The sequence below is a fragment of the Cygnus atratus genome, chromosome 2 (genome assembly GCF_013377495.2).
Source record: "Cygnus atratus isolate AKBS03 ecotype Queensland, Australia chromosome 2, CAtr_DNAZoo_HiC_assembly, whole genome shotgun sequence".
Lineage (NCBI taxonomy): Eukaryota > Metazoa > Chordata > Aves > Anseriformes > Anatidae > Cygnus > Cygnus atratus.
In genome coordinates this window covers 20,704,862-20,728,750 of record NC_066363.1, presented here as the reverse complement: position 1 = coordinate 20,728,750, position 23,889 = coordinate 20,704,862, and the positions used below count along the sequence as shown (strand labels likewise).

Genomic DNA, 23,889 nt, shown 5'->3' with positions numbered 1-23,889 from the left:
ATTGGCTCTCTACTTCTGACAAAAACAGTCATAGATATTTATTGCAAATGAGATTTGTATTTTAAAGTTCAGTTTTGTATGAATGTTACCCCAAGAGGAACACTAGATGAGATTTCTGATTTCTTATTTTTGATGTTTTCAGACTCTATCCGCTTAATGGTAGATGTGAGTCCCTGTGGCAACATAGGAAACTTTAAAAGCTTTAGTTTTGATAGTAAAGGATGTTCCAAAATACTTTTATGATGTATAAAATAAAAAAGCTACTAAAATCTCAGGAAAAAGCCACCAGAGACTGATTTCTTGGTGTAGCTCATCTAAGATGTACTTTGTGAACTTTGTAGATTCACAACACTTTAAGATAATGGTCTAAAATCATCCTTATAACATACCATCTTTTCTATGTCAACAATTTTTACTTGTCCTGGACAAGAATTTACATTAACTACTGAGGCTTCCAACTTACAGCAACTAACTGGACTAGGTGATCTTGGAGGTCTCTTCCAACCTAGATGATTCTGTGATTCTGTAATTAAGTGACATCCGTTTGGATAACTGCTTGAAATGGGGGCTTAGAAATCAGAGTATGAAATCTACTCCTGCATACAGAAATGTTCTGTACAGTAGCAAAATGGGGGCTATGCAAAGAGCTCTGTGATCTAACTATATAACTAGAGACAGTTAAAATGGATGAGGTGATCAGATGCAAAAATGTGGACTCCTAGACTTCTCTGTTTATATGCAGAGACAAAAAGGCTTTAACCAGAAGTGAAACACTTATATCTATTGCTCAAATTTGTTAAAAGTTTCTGAGGATGCAGAAGATCTGTTTTCTTGTCTTTAGTTGGAGAGAATATTGGCTAAGAAAATTGAAATGTTTTATCTCAGAGATTCATAGTTCTTGGCGTCTATTTCCATGACAATGCAGAATTGATATAGACGCTTATTTATCCATCTGATTAATATGTTTTCTCTTCTATATTTGGATATTTGTTTCCTTTTTTTCAGGTCTGGCAAAGAAAGTTTCCTTCATTTTAGGTACTCAAAATAGCACGGTGAATAGCAACTGTCCTAATGCTTTTTACCCCTTCTCTGCACCCAAACGAATTTTGCTATTCAGCACTTTTTGTTCTCACTGTTTTAAGAGCTTGCTTTGTAGATTTTATGAAATACCTGCAATCTGCAATTGATTTTCCACTAACACAACAAGCCACATGGAAAAAAAAATATAATATTATTCTTATTTGTTTGGTTATTTATTTTTAATTCAGAATTTACTGTATTACATACGTCAAGTGAGATTCTTCTCAGTCTCTAACAAGGTGTCCTGTGCTTGTTATTTCTGCACACAGAATGCTATAGCATGCTATGCAATGGGTATAGTGTAAGGACTAAATAGAATAGAGTAAAAAAAAATATACATATCTGCGCACCCGGGACAGGGATTCTGACTTTTCAGAAGGATTGGCCCCTGACTGTATGCCAACTCTTTGAAGTTCTAAACATACAAATATGCATTGAATGGGGGTTGTTTTTCTTCTGGACAAATAAAAAGTAATGCTTAAAGGCTGAAAGAGTGTGCTGGACAACTAGAAAAAATCATTTTCAAATTTAGCATTGTCATTTTCTGTAGACTGACAGCATGCTGTAAACTGTCCTCATGATGCTACTTAGCAACAGTGATGCTGAAGTGACAAGTCAATGAGAGCCACTTAAAACACCGTGCCTGAGGAAAAATAAGCATCATTTTAGGCTGGCACTTATCAACTCCTCACTCTATAAATAGAGTATGGAAGAATATCAGGTTTTGCTCATGTCCTGCAGTGGTGCTGTGTGTAGCCCATATCACCCTGGCTACTTTCCTATCACTAGCAAAGTTTCTTATTTCATTGCTCATGAACTTTTCTGGTCATTCAAGAATAGACGTTAAAGAATACAGCCTTGTCTAAGGCTGTGGGTTTCTTTGTTTTTAAACAGGTTTTTGAATCATTCTAGTACAAATGTCTAATTCATAAAAAAATATATAGACAGAGATTTTGGCAACAAATCTAAAGATGAAAATAAATGCAAAGGAAAAAAATGTGTCATTAAATCAGATTTGCCAAAATCTTTTTGAGATATTACCCCCAAATGCATGTAATCTAAAAAGCAAGAGATATTGCTTAAATCACTCTTTTGCAGATAAAAGGTTTGTAAAAATTTACAGACATATACATAGAAATAACCTTGGCAGTTATTCCAATTAATATATAAGATAAATCACATTCTATGCTTCTGTGCATAATGTGGTGTCCTACAGAATAGAAGAAAAAAATGTCTCCTTATGTACAACAAATTGAATAACAAAGAATTTATATCTGCCTTTGAAGCAACCAGTCCTGACCATTGTCTGAGAGAAGAGGACATTAAACAAATAAGGTAAAATATTTAAAGCACTTTAAAACCAGTGATGGGAAAAAAACAAACAAACAAACAAGCAAAAACAGTAAGCCTATGAAGAATACTCATAACTTATGATATGCTCCTGAAGTTTTGTAGACAGAATATACCTATATAATATAGAGGTTTACCTATATATGTGTATAGGCATCGATGTTCTCAGTTAAACAGACTTTTGATAATTTTACTGTCAACAGCAATTTTATTTTTTTCATTCCTAATGTTGTAAATGTGTTATTAGGAGTTCAGGTTAGGATTCATTTCTGTTTGCAGTTTTCTCTTAGTTATTCGTGTACACTTTTTATTACTTAAAAATGAAGTAAATGCTACTGTTTTTATTTTACACTGGAGAAGCCTGAGGCAGCATGAGTTACTTGCCTCAGGCTGCGTAGTGAGTCAGTGACGGAACCGGGATTAAGGTATAAGGAATCCATCAGAGTTGTCCCTTGGAAAAGGTATAATCATCACAGATTCTTATTGCAAAGGAAACAATGTGTTCCCTGTTTCAGTTGATGGGGGCTCGAGCTAGTCAACCAAAAAATAGCAGTTAAAGTAGATTTTTATGCTGCACTTTTGTAGGTAACTCAACAAAAATGAAAAACTAGACTAAAATTCTCAGTTATAATGCTGACATGTTTAATTTATCAATAGAATGTGGCAAAACATGTTATCTGAAACATCACAGTGGATAAAGGCTTTCCCTGCATTAGGTAGACAGAGACGTGAATTAAATGCAGGTCTGTGAGCTCAGCAGTCAGAGCAGAGCCTAGATTTGTCCCATAACTGATTACAACTCTGGAAAGTGGACAGAAACCATGATTAATGTCATCTAAGGTCCTTGGAGATAGGGCACTGTCAGCACTTGTTTTTCTTTTTCGCAGAACAGTTTAAAATCTCCAGAACTTTCCTTAGCTCTTGGGCCTCCACAGATGTGTTTATGTGAAATGTGTCACAGAACAGTGGGGTAGTTTTACTCAGCTGGGCAGCTGAGCTCCACAACTGCTGTCTCACTCCTCCCCTCCTCAAACGGAAAGGGGGAGAAAATACAGTGTAAAGGGCTCAAGGACTGAGATAGGGACAGGTAGATCACTCACCAGTTATCGTCACAGGCAAAACAGCCTCACCATAGGGTGATTAATGTAATTTATTGCTTATTACTAACAGACTGGAGCAGTGAGAAACTAAAAGCAAACACCTCCCACCTCCCATCCACCCTCTTCTACCTCCTCCCCCCAACCAGCCCAGGGGAATGGGAAATGGGAGCTGTGGTCAGTCCATAGCACTTCATCTCTGACACTCCTTCATGGCTTTGTCTCCTCCACTCCTTCACAGTCACTCTCTGCCCCACGAGATGCCGTCCTTCCCAAACTGATCCTGTGGGGGCTGCCCAGAGGCAGCAGCTCTTCAAGAACTGCTCCCACACGGCTCCGTACCACGGGGTCCATCCGTCAGGAGCAAACTGCTCCAGCACAGGTCCCCCACGAGTGGCAGCTTCCCCCAGACCCCCTGCTCCTGCGTGGGCTCCTCTCCACGGGCTGCAGCTCCGGCCTGGGGCCTGCTCCTGAGGGGACTCTCCATGGGCCGCAGCCTCCTCAAGACCACATCCACCTGCTCCACCGGGGGCTCCTCCACGGGCGGCAGCGTGGAGATCTGCTCCATGTGGGACCCATGGGCTGCAGGGGGACAGCCTGCTCCACCAGGGGCCTCTCCACAGGCTGCAAGGGAACTGCTGCTGCCTGCCTGGAGCGCTGCCTGCCTGGAGCACCTCCTGCCCTCCTTCTGCACTAGCCTTGGTGTCTGCAGGGCTGCTTCTCACTCCTCGCTCTCCCAGCTTCTGTTGTTGCACAGCAGTTTTTATTTGTTTGTTTGTGTGTTTGTTTGTTTTTCCCTTTCTTAAATCTGCTCTCACAGAGGTGCACACAGCTTTGCTTATTGATTCAACTCCAGCCAGCAGCAGGTCCCTTTTGGAGACAGATGAAACTGGCCCTAATCACACATGAGGCAGCTTCTTAGGTTCTTCTAAGCCACACCTGAATTCAAAAACCTTGCCATGTAAACCCAACAGAAACAGTCAAAGAAATAAATGTCAGGTCAGGGGAAATGTTTTTTCAAGGACGGAATGAGTTTCTTAAGCAGCAGGTGACACAGCATGTTGAAATGGCGAACTGTGATTCCTGATAGTATAAAGGAGACTCCCTGTTAAGGAATCCCACTCTTATTTTCACCTTACCGGGAAGACTAAGTTAGAAGATTTTTTTTTAGTATTTTAAACTTCTCCAGGACTCTAAGTGATGCTGGCATTATTAGCTTGGGCCTTTCCTTATGTGTTACATACTCCATCTGCAAAGCCTGCCTCTGCCTGGGTAAACCAAGAACATGAAAGCTCTAACCCTTTACATTCCAAGGACTGACTAAACGATTCCTCTTACTAGAGTCTAAGATATTCTAAGATATTATATAATAATATCTATTATTACTATATATTATATAATTATATTATTAATAATATAATCAATCAATAATAACTATATTATATAATTATATAATTATATTTTATATTATGTAATTATATAATCATTATTATATAATAATTATAATAATAATAATTAATAATATATTATATAATAATATCTAAGATATTATTTTTCTCTTACACACATACAGATAGAGAAATAATGCTGCAATATAGGATATTCTTAGAAGTATAAAGAGGGTTTTTTTTTGGTTATAGTTGTTTTTGGTTTTGTTTTGTTTTGTTTTGTTTTTCTGAAAGAAAAGTTAAATTTCACAGGATCTAACCCTAGTTTACCTTTAGTGAAGTGCATCTTTGTTGGGCTTTTCAAATATCTAGATATTCTGGAACAAGATTTCCATGTGTGGTTAAGCCTGCAGGCATGTACATATTTCTTTTCTCTCCCTCTTTAATTGTAGCAACAATCTGAAGAGGCTATTCAACACATATTATCAATAGTTAATCCAGACTGTGTTTGACTTCCTCAGTCAAAGTGTTTGCATTTTCAGTATTATATATATCAGAGAGAAAACAAAAATGTTATTTTTCACTAGGTATTTGTAAATGTTATTTGGAAGCTCAGTTTATATTTTGTGCTTTACATTAAGGAAGAGTAGAGTCATTTCACTGCACAGCTTCATTTTCATTAGGGGATTTATTTTGTTTGCAAACTTTTCAACAGACTATGTCTCCCAAGTGGAATGATACTGTAGCTCTCAGAAAAGATACCTAACCTGCCTAGTCTGGGGTTTAGTGGTCAGGTAGACAAAGTTAAATAAGTGTTATAAAGACTGTTAGCAGTCAAAATGTTCAAGGCATTTCTGAATGTGGAAATACCATGCTCAACCGATCAAAAGTCAGATCACCTAACGTGCTTCACAAAGGCAGAAGAGATTGAAGAAATGGAAATTGAGAAAGTGCTTTTTGATATGTGGAAACTTCCAACTAACCCAGAACACAGACAAAGGATATGTCACCAATAATCATAGAAGCTGTCCTCCAGAACAAAAAGGTGGAAGGACTGAGGTCACATGCTTTTCACCAAGTGCACACAAAACAACAACAACAACAAACTTGTAGATTTTCCTTTTTTGCCAGACCAAGTAGGAAATATGTTAGTGAAATGGAGAGATGAAAGGTTCTTTCTCTGCCTTTCCGTTTTAGTAAATACTTATTTGTTTGAGGAAATCCCTCATATTGTTGTGTTGCATTTTTAGGTCTCTGAGTGAAAATAAAATTGGGGCAAAGGAGAGAGATAAATAAAACCAGCTTAATGTGCATAATGAATCTTTACAAAAAGTAAATCCAAATTTTATAGGCTTATATAAGACTTGAAATATTTAGGGTGGGATTGAGCTCCAAGACTTAAATCAGATGTCTGTGTGTGATTCAATGTGTTATGTATCCAAATTCCAATTATAGACAGTATACTATATTGCTCTTTTGCTGCCCAGCCACTCAGGAGAAATCTCTGTAATGCTGACAGATGTGTAGCAAAGGATACATGGAAAGCCTATGCCCTCAGGTGTAGCAGCTGCTAATGAGGAAGAATATTTTACATATTCTGAGATGCTCTATGTGTGGGGAATCAAATAAAACTCTAGGTTTCTATTTTAGCTTGATGTCATCACTCTTTGAAATCCAATGATTATACCAACTAGATCCCAATCAGTTTTAATGGGATTTTAGACACAGCTTGCCTACACATGAGCATAAATGTATATCTTTCTGTGAGCTGAATGTTATCTAAGTTTTTTATTTTAGAACCCTTTTTCACATACTTGGTTTTGTTTTCATCTCCCATCAGTCTCTTTTTCCTACACTTGTTTATACTTACCAGAAATTATTTCTGATTTGCTTTGTTGCTAGCTTAAGCAGAAATGACTGCCAAGTGATGTGACATTGAGGAGTTAAGTTGACAGCCTCAGAGACTATTTAACATAACGTTGGTGCAGCATCTCATCTGGGATGTGACACATATTCCTTTAGCTGTAGCTTAAACAGTTGTGGGGTGGCAGTGCATGAGGTACTCTCCCTCTGATGTCTGTTTCTGATCATGTTCAGTGGCTGCAACCTGCCACTTGGAGTGGCTGTATTAACATTTCCCTTTTTCATACATCTAACAAAGAGATGAGTTGATTTTTTTTTAATATTATTTTAATTTGTTCTCATTAGATACTTCTATTCCAATCTTTTCCCTTTGAAATCCTCTTGCTTTTTATCTGCTTTTACAGGGTGTCAGTTCAGGCCTTCAGTCTCTCATTTATTTCTGCTCTGACCAGGTCAAAGCCATTTTTGCATACAGAACTGCAGTAACATTGCCCCATACCTGGATGCTGCAGTTATTCAAGACAGACATTAAGGAGACACTAATTTAGATTCAAGATGCTAATTTAGATTCAAGACATTAAACTCAGACTGAATGGTCTCTGGCAGGTAATACTATGGAAAGTAACACCTCCAATATTACTGTGCAAATTACTTGTGGACATATAAGGCAAATTCAGGGAAGGAAAGCTCAAGGTAAAATTTCTTCAGTTGCATTAATCCACTATTACTCAGATGACAGATGACAGGTATGGTGTCCACATGCAACAAGGTTCATGGCAGGGGCCGAGGATGATGGTTGATACCAGACTAGTTGCAGAGGAGAATATAAAAATTCAGAATACTGGCTTTCAAATAATAGGAATTAAGAGATTAGGGTTAATTTATAGCTGGTATGGGAGAAGTCCTTCAAACATGTTTTCTTGTTTAATTTGCATTTGCTTTGAAGATCTTTCTATTTCTTTTAAGGACTTTAATGTAATTGAAATAATGGTAGACTTTAATATCTTTAATATTCTGTGTGATTTATCCTGCACTGCTTTTTTTTTTTGCAGATACCTAGTATTGTAGTACTTTTTTTTTTTTTTCCTAATCTTGGTAAAGTGTTTATGAATTTTCTGCATAAAGTTTCAAATTTATGACATCTTTACCTTAAAGCAATTAAATCTTAGGTATTACATCTCAGCTTGAGTATAACTAAAGAATAATTTAAATCTTTTGTCAAATAATAGAAGAGTATTATTTGACAGAAAGGTTTCCAGGGTAATATTTGTAGTAAATGTTATTCTGTAAAGCCAAATTAAATTACAAGGCCTGCTGATAGCACAACAAGAGCCAAATATCTTTCTTGTAATAGCTGTCTTTGCAGTTGTGTACAATATGATATTTTCCCATTCTCCATTAATTACGTGTTTTTTAAGGAGGTATTGGTGATTATGCAGGGTTGCATGAAAAACTTGTTGTCATCCAATAAATTTAAAGTTAACTTTACTGCTTTATTTTTATTGTTTTTCATTTCAGACCTTTTCACTGGTTGAATGTGTGCTTACACTTGTTGAACAGTACAGTTTATAAGCACATATTTTGTTCAGTGTCATACAGAGCACTTTGTGTAACTGGATAGAGAATGAAAAAGCATTAAAAGATGTGATATCACAAATTATTTTATTAGACTGATAAAAGCTGACTTGAGAAATGTTTTTCTACAAAAAACAAAGCAATCTATTTTATGTGATGAACATGCGGATGATTTAGTAAGACAAGGTGTTGCATTAAGAAAAAGTGTCCATCAATTTCAGTGAATGAGACCCAGAATGTCAATGTATTTTTTTTTTCATAAGAGTAGTCCTATCTGTGCTATCTTAAGTAAACATTTTGTCTCCCTCCTTATACAATGAGGAAAAGATCCCTTCTGTACCAGAGATATTGCTGTTCTGTGCCAGGCAGGGTCAGAGATGGATTCATGTACATCAGACAATTTACTCCCTCTGGAATCAATTTCTGTGAAAGATTCTTACATGATTCTGTATAGTGACTTTTAGGAGACATTCAGATGCATCCAAATGCAAATTCCCAAGAGAATAACTTCCAGGTAGATGATATACATCAGTCAAAAAGCTATTTCAGTCATGAAGTTATAGTAGTAAGGCAGCTTTAACCAAAGGAGATCATAATTCTTGCCTTCTGTCCTTGAGGAACAACCCAGGACTGAACTCCTGAATTCTGAGAGAGGATTGGCACCTTAGTGGAGATAAAAAGTTCTATGAATTAGAACTGCTAATTTGAGAGCTTGGTTATCAAGTTAGTATTTAGTGTTGTAGTTCCGTACGGTGCATACAAAGCATCATCTACTGATTTGTCAATTTGGAAAGACTGAGAGATATATTTTGGATGCAAAAAGAATCTTGAATTTGGATTCTTAACTTCGAACTAATGAGACCTAATTCATCGCAAATTAGAATGACACAGGATTCTAATGATTTTGTCACAGCCATAGCTATAGAATTATTCTTCCATATTTTGAAGTTGGCTAGTGTTGGCTAGGCTTCAAAAGAATATTCTGAGAAAGTATTTAGCTTCTGTGGGACTTGCAGGAGAAAGTTTGGGTCAGGTAAATATGAGTTTTATGAGTATTGGTCGTTAATTTTCAGATCTATTTATACTTTTTTGTTTGTTTGTTTCCCTTACCTTCCTTTCTCAGCAGAGAACAGCTGAATGGCAGAGCTTGCAAAGGAATGAGTGCATCTAACTGATCATACGTAAATTTAGGCTAGAAGCTAAAAATGTTCCTTATATAAAGACCAAAAAATAGTGTTCTGGTAGCAACAACGGAGAAAGTTACTGGTTATATTGAAGGAAGAGGAATTGCTTGAGGTTGTTACCTTTTATAACGCTGAACTGGACTTCGTGATTTGAGTGATTTCTTTTAAGACCCAGTTTCCCATGAAGTAGGATAACACAGTTTCATGAGGGCTCTCTTTCCAATCATAAACTTTTCTGCTCTTTCCTTGTTCAGTCATTTGTTAAGCTTGTGTGCCTCAAAAAGTGCCACTATAGATGAATGCATGCTGAATTGAGGTACAATTAATAGAGCTATCATCGCTCTGGGAAATAAATCATTGTGCTAGGTTGGAGGATATAAATGGGGATAATCACTAAAAATTGCTTTTGTCTTAATGGTTTTAGTGATAAAATATATTGTTCTGGAGAAACATAAGGAGCAGAACTACTTAATCACATGAGGAGATGTTAACAGTACCAGTGACATTTGGAATATACAGGTTCCTAATACAACCTTTACTTGCAGAATCTCAACTCAAACTACTTAAGCTAACTTCATAAGTGTAGTTTTCATCCTCTTCACTTTCATTGTCTGATAACAAACATGACTGTTACACAGAGGAAAGGGAAAATTTGACCATATTAGAAGATATATGTTTCTTTGAGATACTGAGTGATTAGAGTTGGTTGGTATCTTTCCCTTTCACAAAGCGTAACACATTTTTCATTTTCCTATTGACCTTTCTAGTGGAGGCTCAAAGGTATGTGGAAGCCTGGTCAAGGCATCAATAAAATCTTTTAATCATCTTGTTCTCTTCAGCTCACTATAGCATTCTGTCTGAGATAGATAGAAAGTTCTGTAATATCATGTGGTGAATGCAGTAATCCCGAAACTTATTCCTTCTGAGCAACGAGAGATGAAGGATTTATAGGTGCCATGAGATTCGGTTTAATCAGTTTTGCACTTTTTTAGTTTAGCCTACACCTGACTCTTACTCAAGTATTGCTGAAGAGTTTAAATAGAGCTGGTTTTAAATTCTGCAATTGTTTATAGGATTTCTCACCAAATTAGATTTACTGCAGTTCTGTACATCCATCTGTACATCACTAAGGATATTTCTCTGAGGTTTCCTTTGTATTTTACATGTTTATATTGTTGAATCTTAACACTGATTAAAGTGTTGAGATTGATATTCATAATTGGTAGTGATACCAAACTAATAATACATATACATTATTCAATATCTTCCCCTTTGAACACTGGACAGTCTTATGCCAATTTAAAGACTTTTCTGAACCACCTCATAGTGTCTAACTCGTTAATGAAAATATCAGTTCCTGGAAGAGAATTCTGAGGTCTTAATATAATCTTGAGGACATTTAACACTCAGTGACTGTTTTGTACTTTACTGCTTAAACTGTCTACTTCCATACTGTTATTTACCAGAGAAGGTGTTCCTAAAAGCAGTTTATTCTGCTCCTTCTAGCTGAGGAACCAGGGGTGCTCAGATCCTGGGACTCCATGTCCATCACTTTTTCCCACGTAGGTCTGATCCAACCAGGAGAACATCCTCTGGCCTCAAGAGTCAGGGATGTGATTGTAAATGAGAGCTGGTAGGCCAGGCTTTGTGTGGGACTTGAGGGAAGCATTTTCCACCTGTCACTTTTACTGAGCACAGTCCAGCAGCTCTGGCAAATTGTACAAAACAGATTCATCAATGCACTGCAGGTCCCCTTACACCGTATGCTTTGGGCAACAACTTGGAGTACAGTGGAGAATGTGAAGGGATCACATATTCCAGTTCAGCTAGATCTCTCCTCTGGCTTGAGTTATAACATCATCAAATACATTTGGATAACCGACTGCCAAGCTTTCCTTTGGTGTTACAGTTCTCTTCTGACCTATCGCAGCTGTTCAGAGTTTGTGCACAGTACTTCTCTGCACTAGACACCAGGAAATGGAAATTAATATTACCTCCTTCAACCCTTTAGCAAGCAAATAGCAATTAGGTCATTAAACTGGAGGTCATAACTAAACCACAATAGGCTCTAAGGCAGAGATGTCATCAGCTACTCATCACTCCTGGCTTTGATCCAAACGCTGTAACAATTAGCTGCTCGGGCAAGGTTTCAGTGTACAGTTATACAGCACAGTTTAGGTGACTTGTTGAGCTGTACTTGTAAAGCACATGCTTCAAGTTCAAGTCAAGCCTGGAGGTCTTCAGAAGGCAACTTTACTGGCTTCATCCCAGAGTTGCTGAACCAAGATATCCTCACGTGAGCACAGGGTTTTTTTGTCTGACTTGTATGGTGGAGAGAGCATGGAGGTACAGAATGAGTTTAAGCCTTTTGATGTGAGAATGCATATGCAAAACCAAAATATTTAAATAGTTAAAAGTCTCAGATAAATAAAATATTTTAAAGTGTTGAATATATTTAAGTATTTTGGATTTTGTACATAAGCAACATTTTTTCTGATTGTGTTCTTGCTAAGGAGTTCAAGCTGGGAATATTTAGGCTTAATGTATTGCAAACCTAAATTTAATTTCATTTTAATTCCTTTTATTTTCTAGGAGTTGACTCAAGTAAGTGATTTAAGCTTTTAAGATCAGTATTTAATTTTTCTCAAGGTAGTAAATGCATATGATGAATACAATTATTTTTTTTCTGGAAAAAAACTTTTGCTTACAAAGTACACATGGATTGCTTTTCTGTCTTTGTTTCTTTGTCTTTCTTCAGGAAGATAAGTTCTAAATTTCTGCTTGGATTTGTAAAGGGAATATTGTGTATAAGATTTGCTATATTCCTGTTCACATTATCCATAGACAGCAGCAACTTTCCTAAGTTTTCCTTTATATATATATATATATATATATATATATATATATATATACATGAGACTTAATCCACCCTATTAGCACTGGAATAATCATTAAAACATGCTAGTGTCTTGTTTTAGTTTTCTGGCAAGGAACAAAACAGTCTTAATGCTATTTCAATTGAAAGAGTCTCCCTTAGTGAACCCAGGCATATGTTTCTTCTGATTTACCAGGAGGAATTTCCATCAGAAGAGATTCACTGAGAATTTCCTTTTAAGCTGACTTGCTAATATGTTTTATAGACCAAATACGTTTAGAATTACTCAAGCAACATGAGAAAGTATGTGCTATTTCTACTGCTTGACAGTATTAGTATTATTAGTACTATAGTACTAATTAGTATTATTAGTATTATTAGTACTATAATAATGGAGGAGATTAAAATAGCCAATGAGAACTCCACTAGTCAAAAACTGTTGTTGTTTTTTTTTTTTGAGTGAATGCATATTCACATACACCTAAGCACTTTAGACTGATGCTTTTATTCTTTATAATAGTGCTTTTAGATTTCGCCTGTCCTCCCTATGGTATATCCAATAAATGGAATACGAAGAGGCTCTGATGCCCATCTTGCCATAAGCTCCTCTTATTCTTGAGGATTTCTCGTAACTTTAAACACAGCAAAGCACCCTAATGTGTCACAGAATGGATATGTCTCAAAGTGTATGGAGTGGAGTGGCAGTTTTACCCTGCTGGGCAGCTGAACTCCGCCACAACTTCATTCTTGCTCCCCCTCCTCAAAGGAATAGGGAGAGAAAGTATGATGGAAAGAGCTCCATGGTTCAGATAAGGACAGGGAGGTCACTCACCAACTATTATCATGGGCAAAACAGACTCGGCGTAGGGATATTAATATAATGTATTGCCTATCACTAGCAGACTAGAGCAGTGAGAAACTAAGAGCAAATTAAAACCACTTTCCCCCATCCACCCTCTTCTACATCCTCCTGCCAAGCGGCGTGGGGGAACGGGAAATGGGGGCTGCGGTCAGTCCCTAACACTTCATCTCCGCCGCTCCTTCAGAGTCAATTCTGCCCCTGCTCCAGTTGGGGTCCCTCCCACGGGATGCGGTCCTTCCTGAACTGATCCTGCGGGGGCTACCCACAGGCAGCAGCTCATCAAGACCTGCTCACCATACCATAGGGTCCATCCATCAGGAGCAAACTGCTCCAGCATGGGTCCCCCACATGTAGGCAGCAGCTCCCTCCAGACCCCCTGCTTCTGCGTGGGCTCCTCTCCACGGGCAGCTAAGTGAATAGCAATCCCTTTCTAATGAGTAGCAATAAAGTACCAGCAAACAGAACAAAGCAAAAATTGTAAATATTTCAGTACTCTGCAATCAGTAGAGGTTATGAGGTGGAATAGTGATAGGCTAACTTCCTGCTGGATTTTTTGACTGTTAGTGATTCTGAAGATGAATATTACTGGATCTGATTATTGGAATGGAATCTTCTTGTGTTTACATGTGGAAGCAGAAAAGTAAGAAATCAACTGAGAAAAACTTAAAATTCAAAGTTTTCCACTCAATCCAACAAAAAGCATTTCTAAGAAAGAGATGATAATGTATAGTAGGTTTAAAGTCTTTTTTTTTTTTTTTTTATTTCCAGCACTTCAACTTATGAAAGCCTTTAAGAATTCTTGTAAATTCCAAAGCTTTGCTTTTGAAGCAAGATGTATTTTTCACGTTCCTGTGCTGATAAGTCATTACTACTATGCATCATCAACAGAGCACTTTACTCTGTGTCCTTCAGTTATATCGGAGAGAGGTTCTTGTTAACTTTTTTTTTTTTTTTTAATGACATACAATTCAGCCAATAATGTCAACTGGGAGCAAGAATAATAATACAGTAATTGTTGCAGGGGAAAAAGTAAAACAGAGATCTAAGTTATCCAGATATCCCCTTTTCCTGGGATGTCAGACTTAGTCTGCTGATTAATTACTCTGACCTCTATACAATATTATAGTTCTACAGGAATTCCAGCTTTGATTTAAGAACAGGTATATTTCTAGCCATGTGAGTGCAAATAAAATATTTTGAAGTAGATCTAATTTCTCAAGCCTACTGATATATTATTCTGAGAACTGACTATTCCCATTCATATGAGTTGGATTTTAGTGTGGAAAACATAGATAATACAACTAAATACAAGCAGTTTAAGAAGTACTGGTTTAAAAACTTTTGGAATATGCTCATCATCAATCAATTTCCTGTGGTTCTAAAGCAAGATTTAGTTTCCTGGTGAATTTAAAGCAATGCTGAAATACCATAAGATCTGAAAAAGAAGCATTTATATTATGAAAATTAAGTGTTAAATACTTATGACAAGTGACATTGCTAGTGTTATCCCACACACGATCAGTTTTGCAATTTTCTAGGCATTCTGATCTTATATATTCTTATCAGTTTAATTATTATACTTAATTTGTTTCCAGTAAGAAAAGTTCGATAGAAGCCCAGTTTCAAGAAGACTGGAATCTCATGGAGAAATGTGAGATTTTCATCTGTATTTGTAGAAACTTTAGGCATGGATTAGCATTTAGTTCATCTCTTATACATTCTTATAATTATATAAGCGAGTTAAGGTATGCAACTGTTCTTTGACTTTTTAAGCCAAAAAGCATTACTATTAATACCTCGTTTGACCTCCTCTTAAATTGACCAAGTTTTTATCTAGTGAATTTCAAGATTTATTCAATAATTTCTAGTTGAACTAAAGCACGTTTCTAGGGAAAGTTTCAGTCTTGATTTAAAGACCTTAAATGATGGAGAATTTATCACAGTCCTCCATTATCTGTTCAGTAATTAATTAATCTCTTTGTTTTATTTTGAATTTCACTAACTTCAATTTTCCAACACTGGATCTTGTTGGGTTTTGGTTTTGTTGTTGTTTTCTATGAGATTAGAGCTTTCTGTTAACAGAATACTTGTTTTATAGGTTATTACAAAACATGATAAAGATATTTCTTAAGCTTGTCTTTGATAAATTACATTAATTGAGCTCCATTTGGTCACTCAATGTAATCAAAGTATGTAATCAGACAAATTCTGTAGGAACCCTTCATGGCCATTCCAAACAAATATGACAACTTTTTTTCATCAAGTGAAAATTAAATTATAAGAGTTTTTTTTTAATTATTTGTTTAAAAAAATGAGAAATTAGATACATTAGATACAAATTAGATGCAAACACTTTGTAAGAACTTGTAATGGATTTTCATTGTAAAGCTATAAATGGTATCTTAAAGAAAATTAGAAAAGCTGATGCCTGCTTAAAGGAAAAGTTGAAGATAAAACCATGGTGAAATAAAAGACAAAGTATATGTTGTGGAGGAATCAAACAACTGGTAGAGAATTTGAGTGATTAAAAATATAGTACCTTTGCATGTAAGGTTTTTCTGGACATAGATGTATCTTATCTTATCTTATGACCTTTTAAATGAGAATAGAAGAAAACAAGTTCATACCAAATGTCCCAATCTTTCAAAGGAAAACAAAAGAATAAATAAAGGATGGTTTTGCATCAGTTTATAATACATTTATGGAGTTCACCTGTTTTAGAAACTTATTCATAAAATGCTAAACACTGTTAGCTGTCCCTCATCTGTACAGCATTTTTATTAGTAATTATATTACCTCTTTAATTAGTCTAATGTCTATATTTCCATTTTATCCATGTGCAGCTGGTTCCACAGTTGTCATGTGATGAGTTTTTTTCTCCAAACAAGTATTTAAAAGTAGCATTTTATCTTTTATATATATATATTATTTAAAATTTAGGATTATATACTATTTACATTTAATTTAATTTATTTCTCGCAAAGAATAAGCTATCTAAATAATGATGGTATGTTCAGGTACTCACTGTCAGGATAAACGCTATGTCCTCTGATCAATCATCGTCTTTCATTTTGACCCACTGGTAGTGAATAGAAGGACCACAACTACATCTCTAGAATATAAAAACTTCAGATAGATCCCTGGAAGTGTTCAAGGCCACTTTAGATAGAGCTTTGAGCAACCTGATCTAGTGGGAGGTGTCCCTGCCCATGACAGGGGGGTTGGAACTAGATGATCTTTAAGGTCCCTTCCAACCTAAATCATTTTATGATTCTATGATTTCCTAGGACAATTCCTAACCAATAAATCAGTATATGCATTGACTAACTAGAAAACCTTGGCTATCTGGCTTTTTTTGCTTGAATTTGTCCAACTTACCTTTGGAAATACACCTCAAAGGGAAACGACATACTCTATTGACTTCTTATGAGCAAAAGTTTGTGAGCCTTTACTAATGTTCAGTTTCAAAGAAACTTCCTGAACATGACCGTGTTGACCATTACTGGAGAAATATGACTTTTGCTGTGAACTATTTATCATCTCCTTTATTTGAGTGTATATTAGCTACTGTCTGGGAAACTATTGAAATGAAAATATTTAAAGAAAAGATGTGGGAAAACTGGATAAAAGAGTATCTAAATAGTTTGTTTTTATGAATAAATAATTCTTATTATGTACAAAGACAGATAACTTTCACATTGCTGAATGTACTTCATGTCCCAAGTGCTTGTACTGCCCTTGGGAAAACCTGAGCTCTGGATCTTTGCTGATAGAATAGGCTAAAGTACATTAGGCTACTCACATATGTGAAGAAAAATGTATCAGTTTTCACCAGTCAGGAAGGTTTTGAAACTCGGGTTTTGATGGTCTCTTAGCATGGTCTTGAAGATGTAAATGATAAGTCAAAACTTATAGTTAAGATATAGCTTGAGTTTAAGTCACAATGCGAATATCCCCATAGAGTCACACTTCTTTGTGTGACTTTTACAAGTTCTTTGAACTCCATTGCCAATGAAGCTTAATTCTAGTAATAATTTTCTTTGCCTGGGAAACAAATATTCTGTTGGAGAATTTATGTTTTTGCTTCTTCTTGTTGTTGGTAGTGCAAAGGGAAAAACCCGTGGCTCACCTCTTTGAACTGTTCTTATTTGGCAAGGGGTAATGGATCATGTGAGGTATTACAGTAATATAACATGAAGGGAGTGAAAAATGTTTTCACAAAATAAATTATTTCCATGAATTTATATTAATTTTCTTTACAGAAAGTATATATACATTTAGGAAGGATTTGTATGTACTGAAATGTGGTGGGTTTGTTTGGTTGGTTGGTTGGTTGGTTGGCTGGTTGCTTGGTTTTTATGGACTTATTCAAAAAGGGAGTCTTATGCTGAGGACAATGCAGAACACAGCTCAGACACAACCTAAACAAACAGTGAAGTTAGTACTAATGACATAGACTGATATAAAAATTATCCAGCTCATAGAAAAGTCCTGTTATGGCACAACATATGGTTTCAAAGATTACAGAATATTTTCCCCCCTCTGGAATCACTTCTTTGAGGAAACAAACCATTCTGGACAGAGTTAGAAGTTTATATAAATAACACATGCAGATGCTGTTTCTTAATATAAATGTATTTTCCATAATTTATTGCTGTTCTGCTTCAATGCTACAACGTAAATACCATGTTATCTTTATTACTATTCTAAACCTTTTAAAGTTCGTTGATGTAGAAGATTAGCCATACTATATTTCTGCTAGTAGGATTATTTTCTCTCTTAATGTTTGCAGGAGCAATTTTTTCTCACAATCTAAGAGAAACACCTTTATAATTAAAGGTTATTATTGATTGCCCTAATTAAGTATTTTAAAATATAGATGTTCCATCTATTAATTTTGCTCAGGTCATTTAAAACAAGGGGATTATTGACCGATGCAGCAGTTTTCCTCTTTTGTATAAGTTCTCAATATGGAGATTATTGATCTGAAAGACACTAAGAGGTCCTTTGAGTCCATTACAGTCTAGTATGTTGATGTAATTAGTACATAGGGGAAAAAGCCTACATGCTAATAATTTTTTAAGAAACACTGTTCAGATGGAAAAGTTACTGAGCCTTAGGTAGAAGTCCCTTTCAATTAATTGTCTCTATTACACCCACAATAATCTATATAATGTTTGCATTCTTTGGGTTGAGAATAAAAGTAGAGAGGAAAGGAAGAGAGCTCCAAAAAACTTTTCTTACAGTTGTTCCCTGCCCAGTTATAAAGTTAGAAATATGGCATTTAAACAGAAAGCATACAAACATACTGTGGAAGTACATCCAGAAACAAGTCACGTTACAGACTCAGTTAGACAGTGTAATATCATTCATTACACATGCTTGAATAGAGTCATTCATGCCAGGATTCAAGATAGATTTTTCTTTTGCCTCAAATAACAAAGCGTTCCACTTTTCAAATTCACTTTTTTTTCAACATGAAATTGGAAGCAATGCTATAAAGGGACCTCAAAATGCAATAGGTAATGCAATTATTGATCATGATGAAGAACAAGGGAAAGGGTTTCCAAGCATGGACTGCATCCTAAAATTTAAATTCCTTATTTGTAGAAAATAAATTTAAAAGTTTAAATTCTTAGGGCAATTACATAAAAAGAATGTTATGTTAAACACATAATTGAAATTCTGAAGATTGCTTCCCTCAAAATATTTGTGGTATGCACTGCCTTCCAAAGGAATATCAACTGAATAGAGGTGATTGCCAGATATCCCTCCTAATAGCTTTTCTCTGCAGTTTGCATTTACTACTACAGACTGTTAGAGAGGACGGGTTTCTGATGGACTTCAACTGTTTTGCAAGTTGCAATAACTAAACCTTGACTTATGTATTGATATGATGAATGCCTTCTTTTGGATAGGATTATTTTCATACATTTTGTTTAATAAAAACTACATTGATGCTTCCATAAACTTGTAACAATGAACTTCATACAGGTCTTTTTCTTCTACTCAGAGCCTACCCGTTTTCCTTGCCTCCAGCTGTGGAAACCCTTGCCTAATCTTCTTCACTCTTCTAAGTACATATCAGAGCTTTATTCTGGCTTCCACCCCTCTGTTAAGGATTTTTCTTTCCTTCTTTGAGCAACTGTTAAAAGTCGTTTTATTTTTTAAAGCATGTCTATTAGGAGAATTTATTTATTTATTTATTTATTTATTTTAAAATGAGGGTCTAATCCTTGTTTGCACATCTGGTGATTCAAGTCTTGTTTTTAACTTACCCAAAGCATGCAGCAAAGGGGTGTGACAATTCTCTTTCACTTAGTTTGGGTCATTTGCAATTTACACTCTGGCCTAAAGAGGGTCTTAGAGATGAATGCTGCCAACACTCCAGCTGAATACAACATCTCTTATTTTCTTTTTGTTAATGAACCTGTTGCTTTGGACCCATAATAAAGCCCAGCTGTAGCTGAATTTCATTTAGGTCTATCAGATCCTCCTTTATATTAAGGTAGTGGTACTGGAAATATATTTTTAACCCCATGTGATTTTTACCGTCAATTAACTGAAATTCTGCCTGTACTTATACAACCTTCATACATGTGCATATTGTCATTTTATGTCTGTGAGCTAATATAGTGTCAGTTCTATTTGTAAATCAAATTCTGCTTGTGCATTTATTTCTGGCAGAGCACAATGGAAAATGAGAATGGGGAGTCCTTCTCAGAATTTTGTGTTTGTCTCCCTTCCTGATTAGAGAACATACTGTAGGGGCTGCTTTTTATCCAGAGACCTGCAGAAACTGATCTGAAATGAAAACTTGAAGCTTGGAAATAGATCCTGTGAAATTAGTCCTCCAATGTTGAAGCTGTATTATAGCAGAATTATTCTTAAATAACGCCAGGACTACTGCACAAAAAGGACAACATCACCCCATTGAACTCATTTGCAAAAGAAAAATGCATTAAAAGGCAAACCTCTGTAGTTAAAATATAAAAGCTTTTTCTTCCAATTTGGGGCTGCTAAACTAAGCTCAACATTGCAGCTAAAATAGAATGGTTTAATCCTACACCACATGAAAGGAGAATGTCAGCAATTAAGTCAGACTAGAAAGCTTTGTTAGTGAAGGAATGCCTGGCTGGAACTTGCCTTCAACGGCTTTACAAGGAAAACAGTCATGTATTTAGGCAATCCCTTGACAAAATACAAAAGAAATAAACTGATAATGGATTGGCACTTCAGGGAAACCAAAGGCTTTTAATAAAAGTGCCCTGGACCACCCTCCTCCTCCTAAATATCAAACTCTCTGTGATGTAACCTTCCAGTAACCTTGCTGGGATGCATGGCAGTGCGATTCACCAGGATACCCCCATTCTTCTCCTTTCAGGCTCCTGCTCACATGGCTATTGGCAATGTCAGAACGGCAAGTGTTACAGACCAGAACAAAGCTGCGATTTTGAAGACAACTGCGGGGATAATACAGATGAGAGTGAATGCGGCACTTCCTGCACCTTTGAGAACAGCAGATGTGGCTGGCAAAATTCCCTGGCAGACAATTTTGACTGGGTGCTGGGGGTCGGCTCACCTCAAAGTCTAAGACCTCCCAGGGACCACACACTTGGAAATAGAACTGGTATGTTGTCAGTTCACAAACGAGATGTAATTGTTTTCATGGATGTTCTCGTACCTCCTTTCAGAAGCAACAGGGGGGTTCTACATGTCTAATTAGGGTGTCATTTTTAATAAATGGCATGTGTAACAGTATCCAAATATTAATTACTCTTGTAAAATGATTTTAGGTTAGGAAAAAAAAAATTGATTCTCAATTGTTTCTCCTTTAAGTATTTCTCTATGAGTACAGCAAGATAATTTGTTCAGAGAGGCATTTGATCTGGCTGCAGCCTGCAAGGGTGCAGTAGCTCGGATCTGAGATCCACTGGGTCCCACTCCTCCAGAGCCTGAGCTCATTTCCAGGAAGCTCCAGTTCATGTTAGAGTATGTAATGCTGTTCTGAACATAAGGCAAACAAGCAAACAAACAAACAAACTGGTATACAATATCTTGCATGCTGGGTATTAGTACTTCTGAGTAGCAACAAAATTACTTATAACAGAGAGGTTTTTTAAAGGGTAATAATACATTTTAATTTCTCCCTGAGAATTAATTAAAGAGGACACATGTGAATGCTTTTTTACTTTAGGAAAATCCTTCTTTATTCTCCTTAGTCATATCTAGCGTGACCTGATCAGAGATGGAAAATGGCTATTTAGGAGTTAAGAAATTATCTGAAATTTTAAAGTTACCCACAGTGACTATTTATAGTTCAATTTGGGGTAATTTTTTAAAAAATACATTTAAATAAACAGATCTCCCTTATAGGCAGCAGTGCAGATCCCTGGCTAGTTCTGGCAAAGCAGCCTCTTCTCATTCTTGCTACAGGCTCCATGCCTTCTTCCTCTGCCTTTGAAGTTCCCATAGCCCAGGCAAAGTTGTTACTGAAGCTGAGCTCAGACTTGATCTTAATATGAAATATGCCACAGCAGGGTTGCATGAAGGTGTAGGATGTGTATTTAGTAGTTGTTGAATATTTACATGAATTCCTCTGAATGACAAAATTAAATAAAACCAAGGAGATGTAGGGACTGTCTTTTATTTATCTTTAAAAATATCCGGTTCTGGTACAACACAGATTTATGCATGTCTGTGTTGTATATATTGAATTGACTCTAAAAAAAAGAATAAAATGTTTTTTTAGTCTTGATATCATGCTCTCAAATATCATAGAATCATATCATAGAATGACTTGGGTTGGAGGGACCTTAAAGATCATCTAATTCCAATCCCCTTGCCATGGGAAGGGATGCCACCCAGTAAGTCATGTTGCCCAGGGCACCATCCAGCCTGGCCTTGAACACCTCCAGGGACGGGGAATCCACAACCTCTCTGGGCAACCTGTTCCAGAGCCTCACCACCCTCTGAGTAAAGAATTTCCTCCTAACCTCTAATCTAAATCTCCTCTCTTTTAGTTTAAAATCATTTCCCCTTGTCATTGTCTGCCTGAGCAAAAAGTTGCTCTCCATTTTTTTACAAGCCACCATTAAGTACTAAAAAGCTGCAATAACGTCACGCTGAAGCAGAATTCATTTCACTTTTCACAACTTTACTGTGGCCAAAAGTTTAAAGGTGACGGTTGTATTGTTAGAACTGATAGCTCTTAATAAGTGTGTTCATCATGAGAGAACCAAAACAAAATTCAGTTCAGTTGTTAAAGTTTTCTGTTATGGGATAGAGACTGCATTATTCAGGGATCCTCCTGGTCCCAGTACAAAGAAAGAGGGATTTCAGCCCTTACTTCCAAAACCACAGTTCTTGAGCTTGCACCTAGCAATTGCTTATTTCTGGCTCCCCTAATTAGTGCCTCAGTTTTCAACATTAAATTGTTGAGAATTTGCTTAAAATTATAATTATCCCACTCTCATTGGAATTAAGTGACTTTCAATTAATTACCTCCTAGCCAAGCTTGGCTAGCCATGACCAGTTGGCAGCACACCCAGCCCACAACTCTGGTCCCAGTCTTCAGATCCCGGGACCTTTCAGAGCATACTACATCTCGAGTCTACCCCTCACTCAGTCAAGTTTCCTTCCAAAGAAGACTGGTAGGTTTTTATTTGTTTGTTTGTTTCCCTCCAAACAGAAATCATTTTCCTAGTGTGAAATAGGTGTTAATATATACATCAACATGTGAAGCACTCAATCCAGCCTAGCCAAATCTTCCTAGCAAACATCAAAATCATGCTAAGGTGTGCTTTTGATACCTCATGGTGTTTATGTACATGGCTGTCTTTAACACACAAAACAGCAGATGTGGAAAAAATAAATAAATTTTCATCTGTGTTTTCTAAGTATATTTTAAAATAAAATATTTATCTCAGATATGTCACTACACTTGTTAAGACTATGCTTGGCCTCAGGGATGAAGCAATGTTCTCATCCCCTAATATTATGGCAAACATCTATAGCCGTAAATGAGCTAGAGAAGTGTCAAAGTTAGAATGAACCTTTTTTACTCCATGGGGATTTTATCTCTAATTCATATACAAAATTCAGTTGATGTGCAGTTATAATTTGTCAGTGTGCTGTTTATACAATGATTATGTTATGTGAACTATATGTTTGTTGTTTGCACAAAGGAAAAAAATAATTTGGAAATTGCAGAATTTATTATACTTCTGATTAAAATAGGAATGGAAAACTCAAGGAGCATATCAGTTTCAGAATGTATTAACTGTAAGCATCTGTTTTTGCAACTTCCTCTGACTAAATAATTTAAATCTGAGTTAATATTCATACAATAATGAGTACAGATGGCCAAAAGTAATGGGAATCCTTAGGGATACCTAATGATCTATAAGTATATGATTTTTTTTCTATGGCTTGACTTGCTATTTTGAAGGTTATCTTTCAGAAAAAAATTAATCCTGAAATTTATCACTGTGTGGGCATTATATGATGTACTGTCAAAATAGTAACTAGTGCTGTTGAACAAGGAGATGCGATCAAGGTAGCTGGGAAACATGGAACTATTCTCTGTTCCCAGCTTATTCCTGATATAACAAGT

General features: G+C 36.2%; 1 protein-coding gene across 1 annotated transcript in view; it reads left to right on the top strand.

Moving 5' to 3' along the window:
• Positions 1-23,889, top strand: part of MALRD1 (MAM and LDL receptor class A domain containing 1) — a 268,212-nt gene that overhangs the window by 111,677 nt on the left and 132,646 nt on the right. Inside the window, exon 26 of the mRNA XM_035545162.1 lies at positions 20,659-20,904. Within this exon, the coding sequence (XP_035401055.1) occupies positions 20,659-20,904 (246 nt within the window). The remainder of the gene's footprint in view (positions 1-20,658; positions 20,905-23,889) is intronic.